Below are 17579 nucleotides of genomic sequence, written 5' to 3' on the forward strand. Positions count from 1 at the left end.
CAGTGCCACAGCTGTTTGTCCAGGACTCAGAACCCCCCCCAGTCCATCCCAGTCCCAGCAGAGGAGCCAGGAACCCATGGGAGCCTCTGGCACCTGCAGCACTGCAGCCCTGGCCAACCTGACCACAGCACGCAGGTGACCCCAGGGGGGCTTTTTTCCCTCCCCAAAACAGAGCAGGGCCAGACCTTTGAAGCTCCAAATGCAGCCTTCATTTCAATTTTAGTTTTAATGAAATTATGTCATCTTCTGTGCTACATCCCTTTAAATGTTGGGGTTTTATTTGAGTATTTTTAAATGAAATTTTTCCCCCTGTGTGGGGCCGCTGACCTCCCCTCCCATATTGCCTCCAGATGTCCAGGAGGGAACAGGGAGGGGAATCCTGTTGGATCCTGCTCCTCTGGAAAAGTGCTGGTCCCTCTGGCCATGTGGTGTTTTCAGTGGGATTAAAGGAGCTCCATCCACAGCCCCACAGAAATGTGGCCCCACCACCTCCACCCTCGGCTGCTCCTTCCGTTTTCCACCTCCTTTGAGCCATCCTGGGGAGTTCAGCAGGATTGAAATCACTTTGTTTTTAAAGTTTAACCCAGAGGGGTTGTTTTAAGCTGGATCTGGGTCACTGAGGTGGCCTCAGAGCAGGGATGAGGAAGATGAAGAAGAGGAGAGCCTGATGTCCTCTGGGCTGGTGGCCTCTGGAGCTGCAGAGAGCAGGAGAAATGTTGGCTGTAAGTCATAAGCATTTCAAAAAGCTTCAGAAATGAAGGAAAAGGTGAAATGCAGCAGGCAGGAGAGCCCCGTGCCTGGTGCACCACCCCAGCCCTCCCCAGCACATCCCAGGCAGCAGAGCTTTGCCACCAGGAGCCTTTTCCATCTGCATCAATATTCCTGGCTGCTTCCTGATCTCCTCCAGATGGGCTACAATAGTTTCCTATCTTCCTTCTTTTGGTCTTTTTTATCTTTTATTTCAATCCAAACAATTTTTCTCCCTGCCTTGCCAAGCTCTATATTGTATTGCATTCCTGGCTCCTTCAGACACAATATCCTCCTTGACCCATCCTGGCACGTTTCCACCTGCCCTGTTGTGTCTGTTCCTCCTACAAATTCTTCTTATTCCAGCTCCAAGAGCAGCCCCAGAGGGATGTGATATCCTGCTGTCCATCCTCCCAGTTTGTTGGGAAGGATGGAAGCTTGACAAGAAATTTTTGCAGAGATCTGTGCTTGGCAGAAAGCTCCCTGAAGGTAGAACCTGGGAGCAGAATAGAGATGGAAGCAAGTTTTGATACAGAAGGATAATAGATGTGCAAATGGAGAATTGCTGAGCCAGTCTTGCTGGACAACTAAAAAAGCAAAGGTTGAGTCGAGTTGGAAGGGGGTTTTATGGCTAGAGCAAAGGATATGTTGACCACAAACAAAAAGATGTTTTTATCAGGCAGAAATAGGTCTTAGGAAATGCAGAAAGATACCACAGGCAAACAAACATGCTGATGTGGCAAGCAGAAAAAAGGTCCAAGGATTTTCCACTGCAAGAAAACTGAAAAACAACTTTAAGCTTCAACTGTACCACACTAACTCATGTGATTGGATATTATTGACCATAATATGGTAATGAGAGTAGTTATGATAGGCTGTAGGTAATGGTGAAGGTATTGATTGGTGCATTATATATATAATTATATATATATATCTATCATATATATATATTTGTCATATATATATATATATTATATATATATATAATCTTTGCTGAGAAAAGAAAAGTATATAATGCATTTTTACCAAATTTCAAGTGTCTTCAGGCTTGTCTATAGCTGTAGCTGGCAGTTTTAGGTATGGCTCTGTTACCCACAACCTGAGACTGCTGTAAAATCTTCTCTACAAGAAGCTGCATTTTGTGTACAAGAAGCTGCATTTTGTGTACAATAAACAGCATTTTGTACATACAATATACAGGATTTTGTATATACAGTATACAGCATTTTGTATACAGTATACAGCATTTTATATACAATAAACAGCATTTTGAGGAGCTGCCTGGAGTCCCACATCTCATCCCAGTTACACGAAGTTTCCCTCCCACACCACAGGGACAAATTCCATTCCCAAATCCTCTCCAGCTGCCCAGAAGGGCTGGATTTGGGAATGTCGCTCCACTTTGGGGACACATGTTTGGGTAGCATCCCTTTTAAGTGAATCATCTGTTTGCATGGGCACCCAAGGTTGACTCCTGTGCCAAAAAGCACATTTTCAGTTTCTGAATTGTTGCTGCTGGGCAAGTCAGGGCAGGGTTTAATTGTGTGGCTACACCTCTGTCTCCCCAATTAGAGCAAAAATTATTTAAATATTTGGGCCAGTTTGTATTTTCTCATCTTTAATGGCTAGGGAAAAAAAAAAACATTTTTGAAGGCTCTTTTGAGCATTTCTATGCATTTCTTCAATTTTTTCCAATGTCTTTGCTGCATAATTTAATCTTTTGGGATAAAACTAAGGATAACCTGCTCGTTTAAGGGTGAAAAAGGTTCTTCTATGGAAGAAAAAAATTAAGTTTGTGCAAAGTAAATATATTTTAAATAATTGTATGAAAAAGATTAGTTTAAGTGCTTATCTCTATCTTAAGGATTTGCCACAGAGATATCAAATTTATTTTATGTTGGCCAAATTATACCACTGATATTCTAATAAATCCACCAAAAATTAAAAAAAGAGAGTGTTCTACTGCTAAGTTCAAGCTAATTTGACTCATAAGTCAGGGCTGATGGAAGCAAATCCCAACTCTGGGGTAATTTAATCTAATTTAGAGTAATTTCAAACTGGGTGCAAAGGTGCCTAGGAGTAGTTAATGTAATTGAGGGTTTTTTTGAGATCAGTGATGTGCAAGGAGGAAGACCCTGGTTCTACTCTTGATAGATATGAATTTTAATGAGCTTACACTGGTACAATTTGACCAACATAAAATAAAGTTGATATCTCTGTGGCAAACCCTTAAGACAGAGATAAGGATTTAAACTATTCTTTTTCATCCAGTTATTTAAAATATATTTACTTTGCACAAGCTAAACTTTTTATCCCATGGAATCCTCAAGAGAGAAACAAGGACTTTGAACTATTCTTTTTCACACAGTTATTTAAAATAGATTTACTTTGCACAAGCTAATTTTTTTTCTCCCATTGAATACTTCTTTTTTTGCCTGGCATAATTGGTTCTGTTCAGAATTAAGGAAAATATTTTCACTTTGCTGCCTGATCACCTTTGGCTCCAGGTTCTGTTTTGCCAGCCACTCTTCCCACAAGAGAAATGCAATCACAACTTGCCTAATTGCTGAGTGATAGATAAGAAAAATGAAAGAATAAATGCCTTCATAGGCCCAGAGCAGAGCCAGCTGCAATGTGGGCTGTGGTGCTGCTCTGGTGGATCTGAGGCTGTGCTGGCTGTGCCCCATCCCCATTGTCATTGCCACTGGAGAGCCACCAAAGGCTCTGCTGGGAGACCTTTCCATTGCTGCTGCTCCAAAAGGGCATTTTCCCTGCAAGCCACTGCAAGGAATGCAGGAATTACTCAGTCAGGACTGGTAATAGCACCTAGCAATTATATAGTCCTTTACACATTCAGTGGATTATACAAACTCCGACGTTAATTAAGTTGGACTGCCTCTTCTCCTCTGCTCTTTACCTTGAAATTCTCTTTAGCAAAAAACTTGGTTTGGCACACACAGATTTTCACACACTGGCTGTGCGACCAGCAAAATCCCCATCTTTATGGGCAAAAAGAAACAAGGTTGAAGTCTGAGCTAAAAGCATACGGCTGGCTTGTAAATTTACAGCCCAGCATAAATTAGGAGTGGTGCACAGTTGTGACAAGCTAAAGATGGACTTGAGATCTCTCAGTTGCAGAGATATTCAAAAAGTCTCTTTTGGGGGGGGGTTAACATGCATTTTCTGTTCTTTTCTTTACTTCTGCAGGTCCTAATGAGCGGTGAAATTCCAGACCATGGAGCTGGATATCTTGTCTGTGCCTTGTCCCTGCCAGCAGCAGGGAGGGCTGGCACACCGGAGAGGGGACTGGTGACGAGATGATCAAAGAAAAGCAGAACCCTCGAGTCCGACGAGCTGTACCCACCCAGGAGAGCAAACAGAGCATTCATCCCTTTTTCAAATCCCGTGTGGTTCCCCCCGATCGGGCTGATGGGGACAGACAGACAGACTCTGCCGTGCCCGGGTGTTTCGCTGATAAGCTATCAGGAATCAGCCACCGCAGGTATTGCTCCTTCCTTTGATGAATCATTAGCAGCCAATTTGCAGGAGGCTTTGGGGCAAGTCCCCACGGCTCCTCACGCTGCAGGAACATTCATTTGCAAACATTAATTTGCTGTTTGCTGAGGGAGGGCAGAGGCAGGCCCTGGACGCTGCCCACTCCTCCTGACTCACACTGGAGCAATCCCTTCTTTCTGTTTGGATTGGGGTAAAAATCACCCCCAGAAGGGATGGAGAGCACTGCCTTGCTCAGCTCGTGGCTCACAGCATGAAATCGGGTGATTTTCAAGAGGGGATTGACACAAACCCACGGCCACCCTGGCTTTCATGGTTGCCACAAGGCCACTCCGCACCTGTGGTGGCCACGCTCAGCAGATCTTCCCTTGGAGCTCCAAACGTGGGATGTTGTCCTGGATTAATGGATCCTCCCATGGCTGCAGGACATCTGAGCCTGCACACAGCTGGGGCCTGCTTTGGGTTGGAAAGGACCTTTAAAAATCCATGGCAGGGACACCTCCCTCTGTCCCAGGCTGCTCCAAAGCCCAGTGTCCAGCCTGGCCTTGGCTTGGGCACGGCCAGGGCACGGCTGCCCTGGGAATTCCATCCCAGCCAGGAATTCCTTTCAATATCCCATCTCAATCTCCCTTCTTTCAGCTTCCAGCCATTCCCTGGGTCCTGTCCCTCCAGGCCTTGTCCCCAGTCCCTCTCCAGCTCTCCTGGAGCCCCTTTAGCCACTGGAAGCTCTCCCTGGATCCTTCCCTTCTCCAGCTGAGCATTCCCAGCTCTCCCAGCCTGACTCCTGGAGCAGCTCCACCTCCTCCCCGTGCTGAGGATCCCAGGACCTGTGAATATTCACAGGGAATCCAGGAATGCTGAAGGTACCCATACACCAAAGGGCTCCCTGTGGATTTTGACCTCATTAGTCCGAACTTATCCTTGTACAACTTTCCTTTCAACTTCCCCTTGCTCCAGCAAAGACATGGAAAACCCTCAGATGAGTTCCATCACTTATTAACTAAGGATTCCTTAGAAAGGCTCAGTTGTCTCTTTAATGCCATGGAGGATCTTTGCATTTTCATCACTTTTTATTTTTTTTCAACCTCCATGATTAATAACTGGGAAAAAAAGTTCTATTTCTTTACCACATCCAGCTGTTTGTTAGGTGGTGGAGCAGAAATCTGTGATAAGAATCAGAAGGCAGAGCCAAACTGATAAATTTCCGTCTTGATGATGGAAAAAGAAAAGCAGCTGGGATTTTTCTGTTTTTTTAAATTAAGTCTAGACTATACGTGTTGTGCTGCTGGGAAATAATCTGGAAATATTTACCAAATTGCATTCTGATTATGATGTCAATAATCAAGTGAAAAGAATGAGCAGAGGCTTAATTTAAGAGAGAAAAGAAATCTCTGATTTGCAGCTCCATGTTGCTTAAGAGAGCAGCTCTGAGCTTCAAAGCCAGAACTTTTTGTTCTTTCCTCCCAGTTGGTGAAATTCATTCTCAGCAGCCCTTGTGAGTGTCATGAAGCCTGAATTTCCCATCCCAAACTCCATAGAGGGGATGGGCGTGAGGAGATTTCACTTTTTGGCTTCCTGATTAAAATCCAGAGCAGCCATTGCAGCCTTCCAAAGGATTTCTTCAGCAAATTTCAAGGAGTGCAAGAAAAAATCCCAACTGCAAAGTTTTATGGTCTCTGCTCTGAGATTTTAGTCTTTCTAGCTGGTACACAATTTCAGTTTATTCCTATATATGTTTTGTTGGTTTTCCTGTCTTTTACAGAGATGGGGCAACTGAGAGGTGTTTTAAAAGATTTTATTCCATTTTCAGTCTCGAGGAATAGTGAGACACAAGAGATGCAAAACTCAAAGGCCATTCCATCAGAACCCAACCTATTTCCTGATTACAATACCACAGAAATATTTTTTAGTTTATTGGTTTTTGCTACACAATGTTGTCATTATTTTTAACACTATTATTTAACACTATTATTTAACATTATTTCTATTTTTTTCTTTATGTGGTCATGCTAGAATATATCTTTTATAGTTTTAATTTTCTAAAAAATCTAGTCTTTTTGTAAGGCTGTTGTAGTGGTTTTGGTTTGGTAATTTGAGATTTTATTCATTCTGAGATTTTTTGGTGAATGTATTTAAGAGTGTGGTGGTTTATTACTAAAGTATTTATTTTTTGTTGTGAGATAGGATTAGAAGAAAGGCAAAGTAGGCTTAAATTTTTAAAAGGGTAAAAGGAAAATTTATTAATAGTGATTAAAAGGAGGATTGATAAGAATTAGAATAAAACTTTTAAAATACTTTTTTCCCCTATAATTATAAAAATTAATAATGTAGAGAAACAAAACTTGAAATTTTAGTTTATTATTTTTAGAATAGTCTTTCTAGTCTAAAAGCTGTCTTTTGAAACTTGTTTCTAGTTCAATCTCTCTCTTAACAATTTCATCTCTATCCTATGGCCTTCTTAAGTTAGTAACTTTATCTCAGAGTTTGGATAAAGATGTACAAGACTGAGTTTGCTGTCGGATTTTGAGAATCCTTTACAAATCCATTTCTCACATCTTTCCTTTAAACTCTAATGAAATAACTGGGGCTTCTCTCTGCTCTTCTCTCCTCCCTCAAAGCTGCAGTGCTCAAACAGCACCCAAATAATCAGGAATAACTTTGGAACAGCGTGGCCAGAGGTGCCATCTCCCATCAAGGCTGACAGGGACATTTGCTGATTTTTCAGAGAAATTCCTCTTTTAGGAGCAGGGAAGTGGCTGCATCCCCTGGGTTCACCCCACACAGCCATGCTTGGATTTATTTAACCAGCCTGTAAATGAGCTGCTCAATTAGCAGGTAGGCCAAGCAATTTAGAATTTACAATAATGGTTTGAATACAGATGTAAAAACCACTTTCTCCTATGGCTGGATTTTTTTTTCCCAGATCAGGGATATTTATTTATTTGATCAGTCAAAAAAATGTGAAGTTTAAAGTGAGCATGTTCTTATCTCATATTTTCCATCAAACTGGAAAATCTCTCTTATTCAGCTTGTACCATGACAAAAATCACAGATTCAGGTGCATTCCAACCTTTCCACTGACAGATCTTGCTGTTACTGGTTGTTAAATTTATCATTTTCCTTAGAAGTGGCCCTGATTCCATGGAATTTGCAGTCCTGCCCACAGGATAGTTTAGAGGGCTAAAAATCTGCAGGAATAATTCCAGCTGAGAAAAGTTGGTGTCCCATATAGTCACAGCAGAGTGGTGGTGTTATAGGGAATAGTTTTTTGGGGGGTTTAAGGGATACAAAAAATGCAGGAAAAGCTGTCATAAAACAAAAGAGCGCTGTGGTCCTAAAAATAATGACAAAAAAAGGACAAATTTGTTGATTTTTAAAAAATTTGGGTACTTTTTTATAGCCTGTAACTGGTTCACTCTGATAGTATCCCCCAGAGTAAGGAAATCCTACATTTACACTCAGATCTTGCAAGATAGAGATATTCAAAACAGTATATTTTTTGGGTTAATATGCATTTTCTTTACTTTTCTTTAATTCTATGTCCTAATGAGTGGTGAAATTCCAAACCATTGAGCTGGATGTATTGAAAAGGTAACTACCTACAGATTGTGTCATTCAAGCATTTATTTAGGTGCACATTAGCTATGCCTAAAAAGGTCATAAAAGAAAATTCTCCTTATTGGCTGCCTAATTTCAGAGGCCATAACCAGCTCAAGGTGTTCCCAGCTCTGGTGTGGATCCTGTTGCAGCCTGGCTGCTAAAGGAATTCCAGATGTGCTGGGGCAGAGGAGGAGGAGGATGGGGAGGCTGTGATGCCAGCACAGAGCAGGGTGTGCGTGAAGAAAAAAACCCAGATTTTGGCCCTTCTTGAGCAAAAATAATATATAATATAATGTAATCCCTTATAATAAAATAATATATAATCATAGAATCCCTTTTGGGGATTATATTTGAAGTGATGTTGGATAGGGAAGCAGAGCTCGGTGTCCAGGTGTGGAAATTTGGCTGCTGAGGGATGCGGCAAAGGGGTGTCCTGGGATGATGGTGATGGGAGCTCCACCCTGCCCCTGGTGCCTTGTGCAGGCTGGGCAGAGCTCCAGAATAAAGCAGGGATTTATTCCAAGCATCTCCTCCATGGATCCACCTTGGGCAGCACCAGAGCCCAGCCAGGCCTGCACCCAAAATGAACCAAAATGGCCCCAAAATGCACGGCCGGGCACGGGCTCTGTCCCTGGGATCAGTTCTGCTCCATTTGCATCTTGCAGTTCATTGTCCCATTCCAGCTTTAGCCCCTGCAGTCCCACCCTGCTTGTTTTTCTCTCTCCAGCCCACGGGGTTTGTGCTCTTGGGCTGAGATTTGGATCATTTGTCCTTGGTGCCCAGCTGGAGCAGGAATTGTTTTGTGTCCCTGCTCTGTGCACAGAGCTCAGCATCCCCTGATGTGAGCCCAGCCCCACACACTAAAGCAGCACAGAATGGGAAAATAGAAAAGCCAAAACCTGAGACATCACCACAACTTCAGGAAGGACTTCCCAGGACAGCAGGAGATGGGGACAGAGAGACCCAGGTGGTGCTGAAGGCCCCGGGACGCTCCTCACCAACCTCCTCCATGCCTGCTCATCCCTCAGCCCGCCAGGCTGGTGGAACCTGTCAGACCACAGCTCTCCCTGCTTGCTGACAGCTCTTCCCAAGCTTTGTTTGTGTGCTGGAGCTGGGAGATTTGAATTCCAAGTGCGTGGGGATGGCTCCCAGGGAACGCTGCCTCCTCCCCTGCCTAATTAGAGAGCGTGCTCTGGGAGACAAAGATCTGCCAGCCTCCTTCCCCAGTGCTCCACGAGCCATATCAGGAGGTCTAGCAGGAGTTATTCCCTGTCCCCAGGAGCCAGGCTCGGGGTGACAGGCGTATTTATAGCAGCAATATCGTGACTCAAGTGTCTGCTCAGCAAAGGCAGGGACATTCAGATGAGGGACCTCAAGGAATTCCCATGCCAGGACAGCTGGGATAGATCCAGTTTCCCAGGAGCCAGGAGAGATGGGTGGCTCTCACGTCCTCCCTGTCACCACAAATGCCTCCATCCACCCCATCTGGTGGTGACAGGGACACTCCTGGTCCCCTCGTGCCCTTAGAAGGTTCTCAGTGCTCCGTGCTCCATCAGGACCTGGTCCCCCAGCCAGGGAAGGATAATTACCCCTCATCCCAAGCCCTGAGCCCAGGACAGCACACCACCTTTACCCAAATCATAAAAATGAAGCCGTTCCAATTTCCAGCATGAAGCAAAAGGGAAAAAAATAAATAATACTGATGCCATGAATTCCATGGCATCAACACAAAGATAAAAGCAGAGATGCAGCAGGAAGATAAAGAGATTAGAGTATCAGAATTATGACAAATCTTGCCCGTAGCAGTGCCTGTTCCCAAGGCTGCCTGCCATTTCCCAATGATAAGATCCAGGTTTGCAGGCTGGGTAGTGTTTCTTTTTCCCCTATTTGTGCTGGAAAGCTCCGAGCTATTTTTCACTTCAGGCTCCGAGATATTTGCGCTGAAAGGTTCAGCCATTTCTCCAGCTGAGGTTATAGACAACAAAAAACCAAAGCTGTTTTGTTGAGAAAAGAGAGAAGCTGAGATTGGTTAAGTTTTGCCCCACTGGCCAAGAATGTGTCCTTTGAAACACCTGTGAAAATCCAAATTTAGCCAAATTATGAGTCTCTGGAAAACTCTTGCTCATATATAATCAGAGTTCATGTGTGGTTCCTGAGCATCTGCAGCTGAGGGAAATGTGCCCTTAGTCCAGTGCAGGGTACAAAATGACACTGAAATTGAAAACAAGTTTTTTAAAATAAACAAGAGAAGGCATTTAATGCTATTTTTAGAAACATTTTTCAAATTATCCTAAAATTAAAGAAGTGCAAGTAAGCAGTGTTTTGATTTGAGCAATAATCTCACTGACAGCACCTTCCTAATCATGTTTACTCTTTCCAGTACCTGCTTTTAGGTCTGTACTTCTTATAAGTACCCATTAGTAGCTAAGATGTGTCTCTGAATGAGAAAAACCGTGGAACAATGAAGACATCAAGAAGTGGGAATTGAAAATTTGTATCCTTTGTTACACAGCATGGGCCTGTTTTTCACCCAAAATCATGAAAAAATGTTTAATAAGCACGTGGTCTTGATTCAGGACAGAACCAGAGGGACTCAAAGAATGCCTTCAGGTTGTGGAGTTTGCTTCTCCCTCACAATTTTTAGGGGTGATTCCTGGTGAACCTCGTCTGTCTCTAACAGAATTCCCACTAAACTGGGGGCTGTGCTGCTCAAAGGGTTATCCCAGGTATTTTATGGACATGGGAGGTGGGCTGAGCTAAGGCAAGCTCCCCAGCCTGGAGCTGGGATGAGCTGGAATCACAGTTTGGGGAAGAGGCTGCAGCAGCCTTTCCTGCAGCCTGGGAAAGGAGAAAGGAAAGCAGGGCCAGAGCTCAGGTGTGGTGCAGCAAGAACAGGATGAACACTCTGACAGTGCCAGGTGAGCTGCTCACAGCCAAACAGGCTCTCTCCCAGGTAATTATGGCATTATAGAAAGGTCATGACTTAGAAATTGCCAGGACTGCTGGACAAGAGGTTAAAAAATGCCATCTGGTTATAATAATCCCAAACTGCAGGGCTGCAGCTTTCCCGCGCTGGGATAAACGGGATCTGTTGTGGGATTCTATCATTGTGCCATCCTGTGATTCTTTTTCCTGTATCATGGGTTTTTGCTTTAACACCATGGTTAAACCACACACAGTGATTTTTTTCCAGGACAAAGAGATGTTCTTGTGCCCAGACCCCAAATAACTGCCAGGCAAGAAAATACCTGTAAATTTCTTACGGGAATACCAGAAAGCTCCAAAGTTTTTGGCTTTGTCTTCCACTTTTCTCTCTCTGGGACCTGCAGGGGCAGCAAACCACGACCCTCAGGCCCTTCCATCAACTTCCAGCATCCACCCCAAGCCCTTCATCAGCCTCCCTCTTCCTCATGGCCTGTGCCTCTGCCTGTGTTTAACCCTTGCTTAAACATTTCAGCCCTGCAACGCCGAGGGTTTGAAGCCTCTGAGTTTGTTTTCTCCCTTCCATCATCCCTGGGATATTTAGGACAAAATTCAGTGTAAAATCAGAGCCCACAGCAGCGATTCTGTGCTGCAGCCCTGCTGCTCACATCAGGTTTTCCCAGTCCTGAGCTGTGCAGCTGGGCACAATGCTCACTTTGAAATCCCACACCACACACGTGATGGCTTTCATTAAATATATTAAATATATTATCTGGTGATGATGGTGCTGTGGAAAGAATGCTCTCACAGGCAGACTTGCTGCACAGGGAGGGGACCAAGGCGTTTTTTCCATTTTCATTGCTGGTTGTAATCTGCAGGGCAATGACTGATTAAGTGGGCAGATGTTGCTCTAGGAGATAAAACTTGGAGTTGGTGCCTTGTGGAGGCTGCCCCAAAGCAGAGGCTGGGCAGAGCTCCAGAATAAAGCAGGGATTTGTTCAAAGCATCTCCTCCATGGATGCACCTTGGGCAGCACCAGAGCCCAGCCAGGCCTGCACCCAAGATGAACCAAAATGGCCCCAAAATGCACGGCCGGGCACGGGCTCTGTCCCTGGGATCAGTTCTGCTCCATTTGCACCTTGCAGTTCATTGTCCCATTGCAGCTTTAGCCCCTGCAGTCCCACCCTGCTTGTTTTTCTCTCTCCAGCCCACGGGGTTTGTGCTCTGGGGCTGAGATTTGGATCATTTGTCCTTGGTGCCCAGCTGGAGCAGGAATTGTTTTGTCTCCCTGCTCTGTGCACAGAGCTCAGCATCCCCTGATGTGAGCCCAGCCCCACACACTAAAGCAGCACAGAATGGGAAAATAGAAAAGCCAAAACCTGAGGTATCAGAGTTTTGAGTCTTATAGGTCCTAGCACGTGATACTTGTGAAAATGGGTTTTTGTGAGAGTGCAGACCTTAGAACAGTTATACAGACACCTTCCCAATTAATGAAATATGTTCAAGGAACTGTTAGTTCTGATGTATAACATAATTTGTCATCCACACAGAAGAAAACAAGGTTTAGAGGAGCAGTTTCCAGATGCATGAATCAATTGCTACTTGAAAAATTCCACCCTAAATCCAAGAATTCCACCCTAAATCCACGAATTAGAGTTGCTAGCCTTGGTTTAATCCAGTGTGCAACTTGTAACTCTCAGGAGTGAGCAAAGATCAAACTTTCTGGGGAAGCAAGAGCTGCAGCCAAAACTAACACAAAACTGTAACTTCCAGAGGAAATATTTAGAGGCATAATGAGAGGGATGGGAAACTAAACATGAAAATCAACATGGGGAAACGAAGCCCTCAGACTTGGCCCGTGTGCTGATGGCCACAATCAAATTAAGGCACATTGAAAAGGGGTCAGATCAGAAAATAAAATAAAGCACATGAACTGGGAAACAATGCAGGGCAAGAATTGCAGCAAAGCAAGACGTAGTAGTCTCATGTAAACTTTCATTTTCTCTATTTTTATTCTGGATTTATACCAAAGGAGTAAATTTAGCCTTTGCTTGGCGGTCAGAGAGCCACAAAGAATTCCTCAGTTCCTTTCTTGGTGAGGGCCTGGGAGTCGCTCCATCCCTGTGAGGGTTTCTGGATGTGCAGTTTGCACATGACCAGTTAGGGACAGGCTACGGGCAGGGGGGAGAATGGGGCAGGAACTGTGAGGCTTCCAAACTATTTTATTATTCTGAACTATTTTAATATTCCAAACCATCTTATAACTACCTAATAACCTTCTGGAGTGTATATTGTGTTGCTCACAGGCCTGAAGGTCAGTATCATAAAAGAAGTGCCCCTTTTAAGGGGATTTTCCAATGGTCTGACCACATGTTTTTAACATGTGGGGCTCCCAGTTTGCTGGGAGGGTTACAGGGATGTGCCAGGGAGTGAAGGAAGCACAGCAGCCTGGGGAGGGGAGACCTCTTCATTCATGTGGCTCTGTATTTACAGCTAAATTTCAGAACAGAAATGAAATATTTGTCTGCAGAGCAACTGGAGAGGATACATCAGCAATATCCCGATCCCTGCAGAGGGGATACACCATTAATAAGCCACACTGAGTCATTCCCTACAGGAATAGTGTTTTTCTCCAGGGCGATTGCGTGCTCCAGCTATTCCAGAGCCATCCCACTTGTTCTGTTTCCTGACTGACCCGCTTGGCATCTGCCTGTGCTGCTGTCAGAGCGAGTTTACTCCCACCACAGGGCTGGGATTTATATCTGACACGTGTTCCTCCTCTTCCCAACACTCCAGCACTGACACTCCAGCTCTCTTTCCATGCTCTCTAAAAGGAAAAAGGGATGTTTTTCAAGCCTGGCCCCAGTTTTGCAGTCTGAGTTTTTGATGCTTTTAGCAGAGCAGAGCCTTCAGCTCTTCGTCCTTTGGGCCCTTTCCCTCTCCAGCCCGCAGCAGCACACACTCCAATTTTGGGATGCCACAAGCCAAGCTAGGGGGATCCTCCTCTTCTCCAGGGTTTATTCCAAAGCAAAATAACAGGATGGGAGGAAACAGCTTCATGTTGCACCAGGGGAGGTTAGATTAGGTAGCAGGAGAAATTTCTTCATGGATGAGGCTTGGCCAGAGCCACCACGCCTGGAAGTGTCCAAAAAATGTGTGGATGTGGCACTGGAGGATGTGGTTTAATGGTGAACATGGAGCTGGGGCTGGGCTTGATGAACTTAGAGGTTTTTCCAACCTTTACAATTCCATAATTCTGTGATAGGAGGACACAGATTTAATCCACAAAAGACAAGTTTGAGAAGGTGACAAACATCAGACTATCTAAATTGGTAGCTTTAACTCACATTCAAAGATCACAGAATCTGAATTTTGGGGTCCTTTCTTCATCTCTTTCTCCCTTGGCATTTTGAAGGGAGATTTTTTCCTCTCTTTCCCTCAGCATTTTGTCCCGTGGCACTGAGTGAGCGCGAGCCCAGCTGGTTCAGAAACGCCCCACTGCTGATCCCTGGGCTGGAGCTCTGCATCGGGTCTGGCTCCCACATCCTGGAACAACTCCCCATGGATTGCTCCTGCGGGGAGGCAGAGCAGGCAGGAAGCACTGGGAACCCCAGCAGGAATTGGCTCTGCCTCCAGGGCTCTGCAGTCAATGAGTTTTGGTTGTGCAGGAAAATGCGAAACCTGTTCTGTGGGTTCCCTCGCCACCAGCAGCATCCCAGGGCTTTGGAAGTCCAAGGACAACTGCCTCACTCATTTCCTGGGGTTAGTTTATTAAAAAAAAAAAAAAAGTCTATTTGTAGTGTTGACCTTGTGATGGGGTGCAGGAATGGGATGACTTGGAAATCCTTGGAGCTCCAAATGCAGCTGGCCACTGCCTGAGCTCTGGCTGCGACCTTGATTTGACAATGTATTATGTAACAAAGTTCAGATATGAAGTTTTCAAACATGCAGCTACATTAGAAATAAAAATTTTCAAACTGTGGTTTAGCTAGGATATTGAAAAACCACTTGGCTAAATCTTTGTGTCCTACACTGGTGAACCTAATAAAATAAAGTAAAATGGAATACGAAAATGACCACTGCTAAGTGTGAATTTGGCTGAGTTTTGCCCCTGACTTGGACCCAGGGAAGATTTTCCAGCAGAAGTCCAGAAGCTTCAGCATGATGGAAAGAAAATATCCTTGACTTTCAGGTAGCAAAGGCTGCTTCAGCAATGGAAATACAAGGTAACAATTAGGGCAGCTTTGAGAGGCATCCTTTGGGTTTGGATTGCTTTGGCTAAACCAGGATTCTCAGGAATATTGACTAAAAATTCATTAAATATAAATATAAATATTATTAGGCTCATAAATCACCTAAATGAACAAAAGCCAAGGATAAGCTGGTGCAGTTTTTGCATAGGAAGAATTATATTTCATTTATTAAACTCAAATGAAAGAGAGTTTTGCTGATGTCCCTCAGAGATGGCAGCAGGTGCTGCTGGGAGGAGCAAATTTCAGCTCTCAGCTCCCATCCCTGACAAAGTGGGATGAGGAATTCCTGTGGGCACCAGCACCTGGGAGAAGTCAGGAAAATCAACCATTAGAGCAGATAGAAACCACATTTCAAGGAAATGGGATGTGATTATAGTAAATAATACATTGTATGAATGCTTGGAGGAATTGTTAGCTCCTGGAATTTACTGCTACAGGACACAAATGGCTCTGGTAGGACTCTTAAAAATGTAACTGTGGATGTGGGTTATTGAAGCCATTGTGTCTCTACAGCCCAGATTTATTTAAACATTATCTACACCTGCACAATTATTGTTAATTAATGAAGAGTAAATCTGGAGCGTGTGTGTTTTGTTGTGGGCCTGGTGTTTGGCTTCTTGGGCTTGTTGATTGCTGGGCAGTACCTCCATGTCCAAAATTTATTCCTTGTTTGAGTTTTTCTAACACAACCTGATGTAGCTTGGTTCCTGACGGTCAGGAGCAGAGGTGGCACCTGGGGACATGGCTTGGTGCTGCTGGGTTAATGGTTGGATTTGATGACCTTGGATGTCTTTTCCAATTTACTTATCCTGTGATTCTAGATTTTGATGTGCTGCTACAGGTTACTGGATGCAGGGCTTGTCGTGTGCTTGTGCACATGGCATCAACACAGCTTTTTGCAGGGGCATAGTGATAGGACAAAGGGGGGAGTGTCTTTAAACTGAGGGGGATTAGGTGTAGATTAGAAATCAGGAATAAATTCTTCCCTGGCAGGGCGGGCAGGCCCTGGCACAGGGTGCCCAGAGAAGCTGGGGCTGCCCCTGGATCCCTGGCAGTGCCCAAGGCCAGGCTGGAGCAGCCTGGGATAGTGGAAGGAGTCCCTACCATGGCAGGGGTGGCTTGGATTTTGAAACCCAAACCTTCAACCCAAACCATTCGATGATTCTTTATTTCCTGCCCCAAAGGGGACGTTTCTCCAGGTATCTCGGCTCGTCGTTTTATCCGTGCTGCTCTTCCCTCTTCCAGGGGGTGCAGCTGTGTGTTTGCCGCCGTTCCTTGCATTCATTTATTTGTTTATTGCCCATGTCAGTTGCTCTACAAACATTTCCTCAAGGCTCGCTGCCCGACACGAGGCCGCGCTGGGCGGCGCCGTGGCCGGGGGACGGATGGCTTCGTGCTCGGGGTTGCGAAAGGAGACGTCGCACACTGATAAAACAAAATAAATACAATAAAAGGGGAAGGAAAAAAAAGTTTTAAAAGAGTTTTAAAAGATTTTTTAAAAATCCGAGGAGGCAGAGCGGTGCCCGTTCGGAAGGCGCTGCCGGCCGATGGAAGCCGCCCCGCTCCGTGTCCCCCGCCCGGTCCGGGGGCACGGCGGCCTCCGGGGCGGGGCTGGCGCGGGGGGCCCGGCCCGGCCCCCGCCCGCAGCGCGGCGGCCCCAGACGCCTCCCCCTGCCCGCGGCGCCTCCGCTCGGCCCCGCCGCTCCCGCTCCTCCTCCGCGCCGCAGTTTGCGTCTCTCCGTCTCTCTCCAGCGCCGGGGCCGCGGAGCGCGGGCCCCGCCGAGCGCCGTGAGCGCGGAGCCGGGCGCGGGGCAGCGCCCGCCGCCGTCCCCTGCATGGCGGGCGGCCCCTGAGCGGGGCAGGCGCTGCCCGCGGCCGGCGCTGCCCGCGGCGCTCCCCCAGCATGGCGCGGGGCGGCGGGCGGCTGCAGCCCCGCGCCGCCGCCGCTGCCCCTGCCCGGGGGGACCGGGGGCCGCTCGGCCTCCTGTGCCTGGCGCTGCTGTGCGCGCTGGGCGCCGCCGAGGCGGAGTTCTCCATCCTGGACGAGGCGCAAGTCCTGGCCAGCCAGATGAGGAAACTCGCCACCGAGGAGCTGAGGGTCGTCACCATGCAGGTACGGCCCGGCCCGGCCCGCGCCTCGCCTGGTTTTCCCTCCTTCCTTCCTTCCCTCCCTCCCTCCTCCGCACGCTCTTCCCGATTCCTGCCTTGCCCTTTCTCTCTCCATTCCTTTCTTTCTTTCTTTCTTTCTTCCATCGGTTCTTTTCTTCTTCTCAAACTTTCCCTCCCCCCTGCGCGGGCTGCCCGGCTTCTCTGGCCCCGGTCCCCTCAGCTCCGGCTCTCCCCGGCCCCGCTCCCTCAGCCCCGTTCCCCTCAGCCCCAGCTCCGCTCAGCCCCGGCTCTCCCCGGCCCCGCTCCCCTCAGCCCCGTCCCCGTTCCCCTCAGTCCCGGCTCTCCCCGTCCCTGTTCCCCTCAGCCCCGGCTCGCCCCGTCCCCGTTCCCCTCAGCCTCGGCTCGCCCCGTCCCCGTTCCCCTCAGCCCCGGCTC

General features: G+C 46.5%; 1 protein-coding gene across 4 annotated transcripts in view; it reads left to right on the forward strand.

Annotated features, from left to right (window-relative positions):
* The first annotated feature begins 16808 nt into the window (after positions 1 to 16808).
* Positions 16809 to 17579, forward strand: part of CACHD1 (cache domain containing 1) — a 92145-nt gene continuing 91374 nt past the window's right edge. For 3 of the 4 annotated variants that reach the window (XR_013183328.1, XR_013183329.1, XM_054638367.2), the window contains exon 1: positions 16810 to 17148. Coding sequence is in view for 2 of the 4 variants with exons in the window: in XM_054638367.2 (XP_054494342.1) it covers positions 16939 to 17148 (210 nt within the window). In the remaining 2 variants the exon portion in view is untranslated. Of the gene's footprint in view, positions 17149 to 17579 lie in introns of all 4 variants that reach the window. The other variant, XM_077182626.1, reaches the window with a different exon arrangement.

This window comes from Agelaius phoeniceus, chromosome 8 (genome assembly GCF_051311805.1).
Source record: "Agelaius phoeniceus isolate bAgePho1 chromosome 8, bAgePho1.hap1, whole genome shotgun sequence".
NCBI classification, from domain to species: Eukaryota; Metazoa; Chordata; class Aves; order Passeriformes; family Icteridae; genus Agelaius; species Agelaius phoeniceus.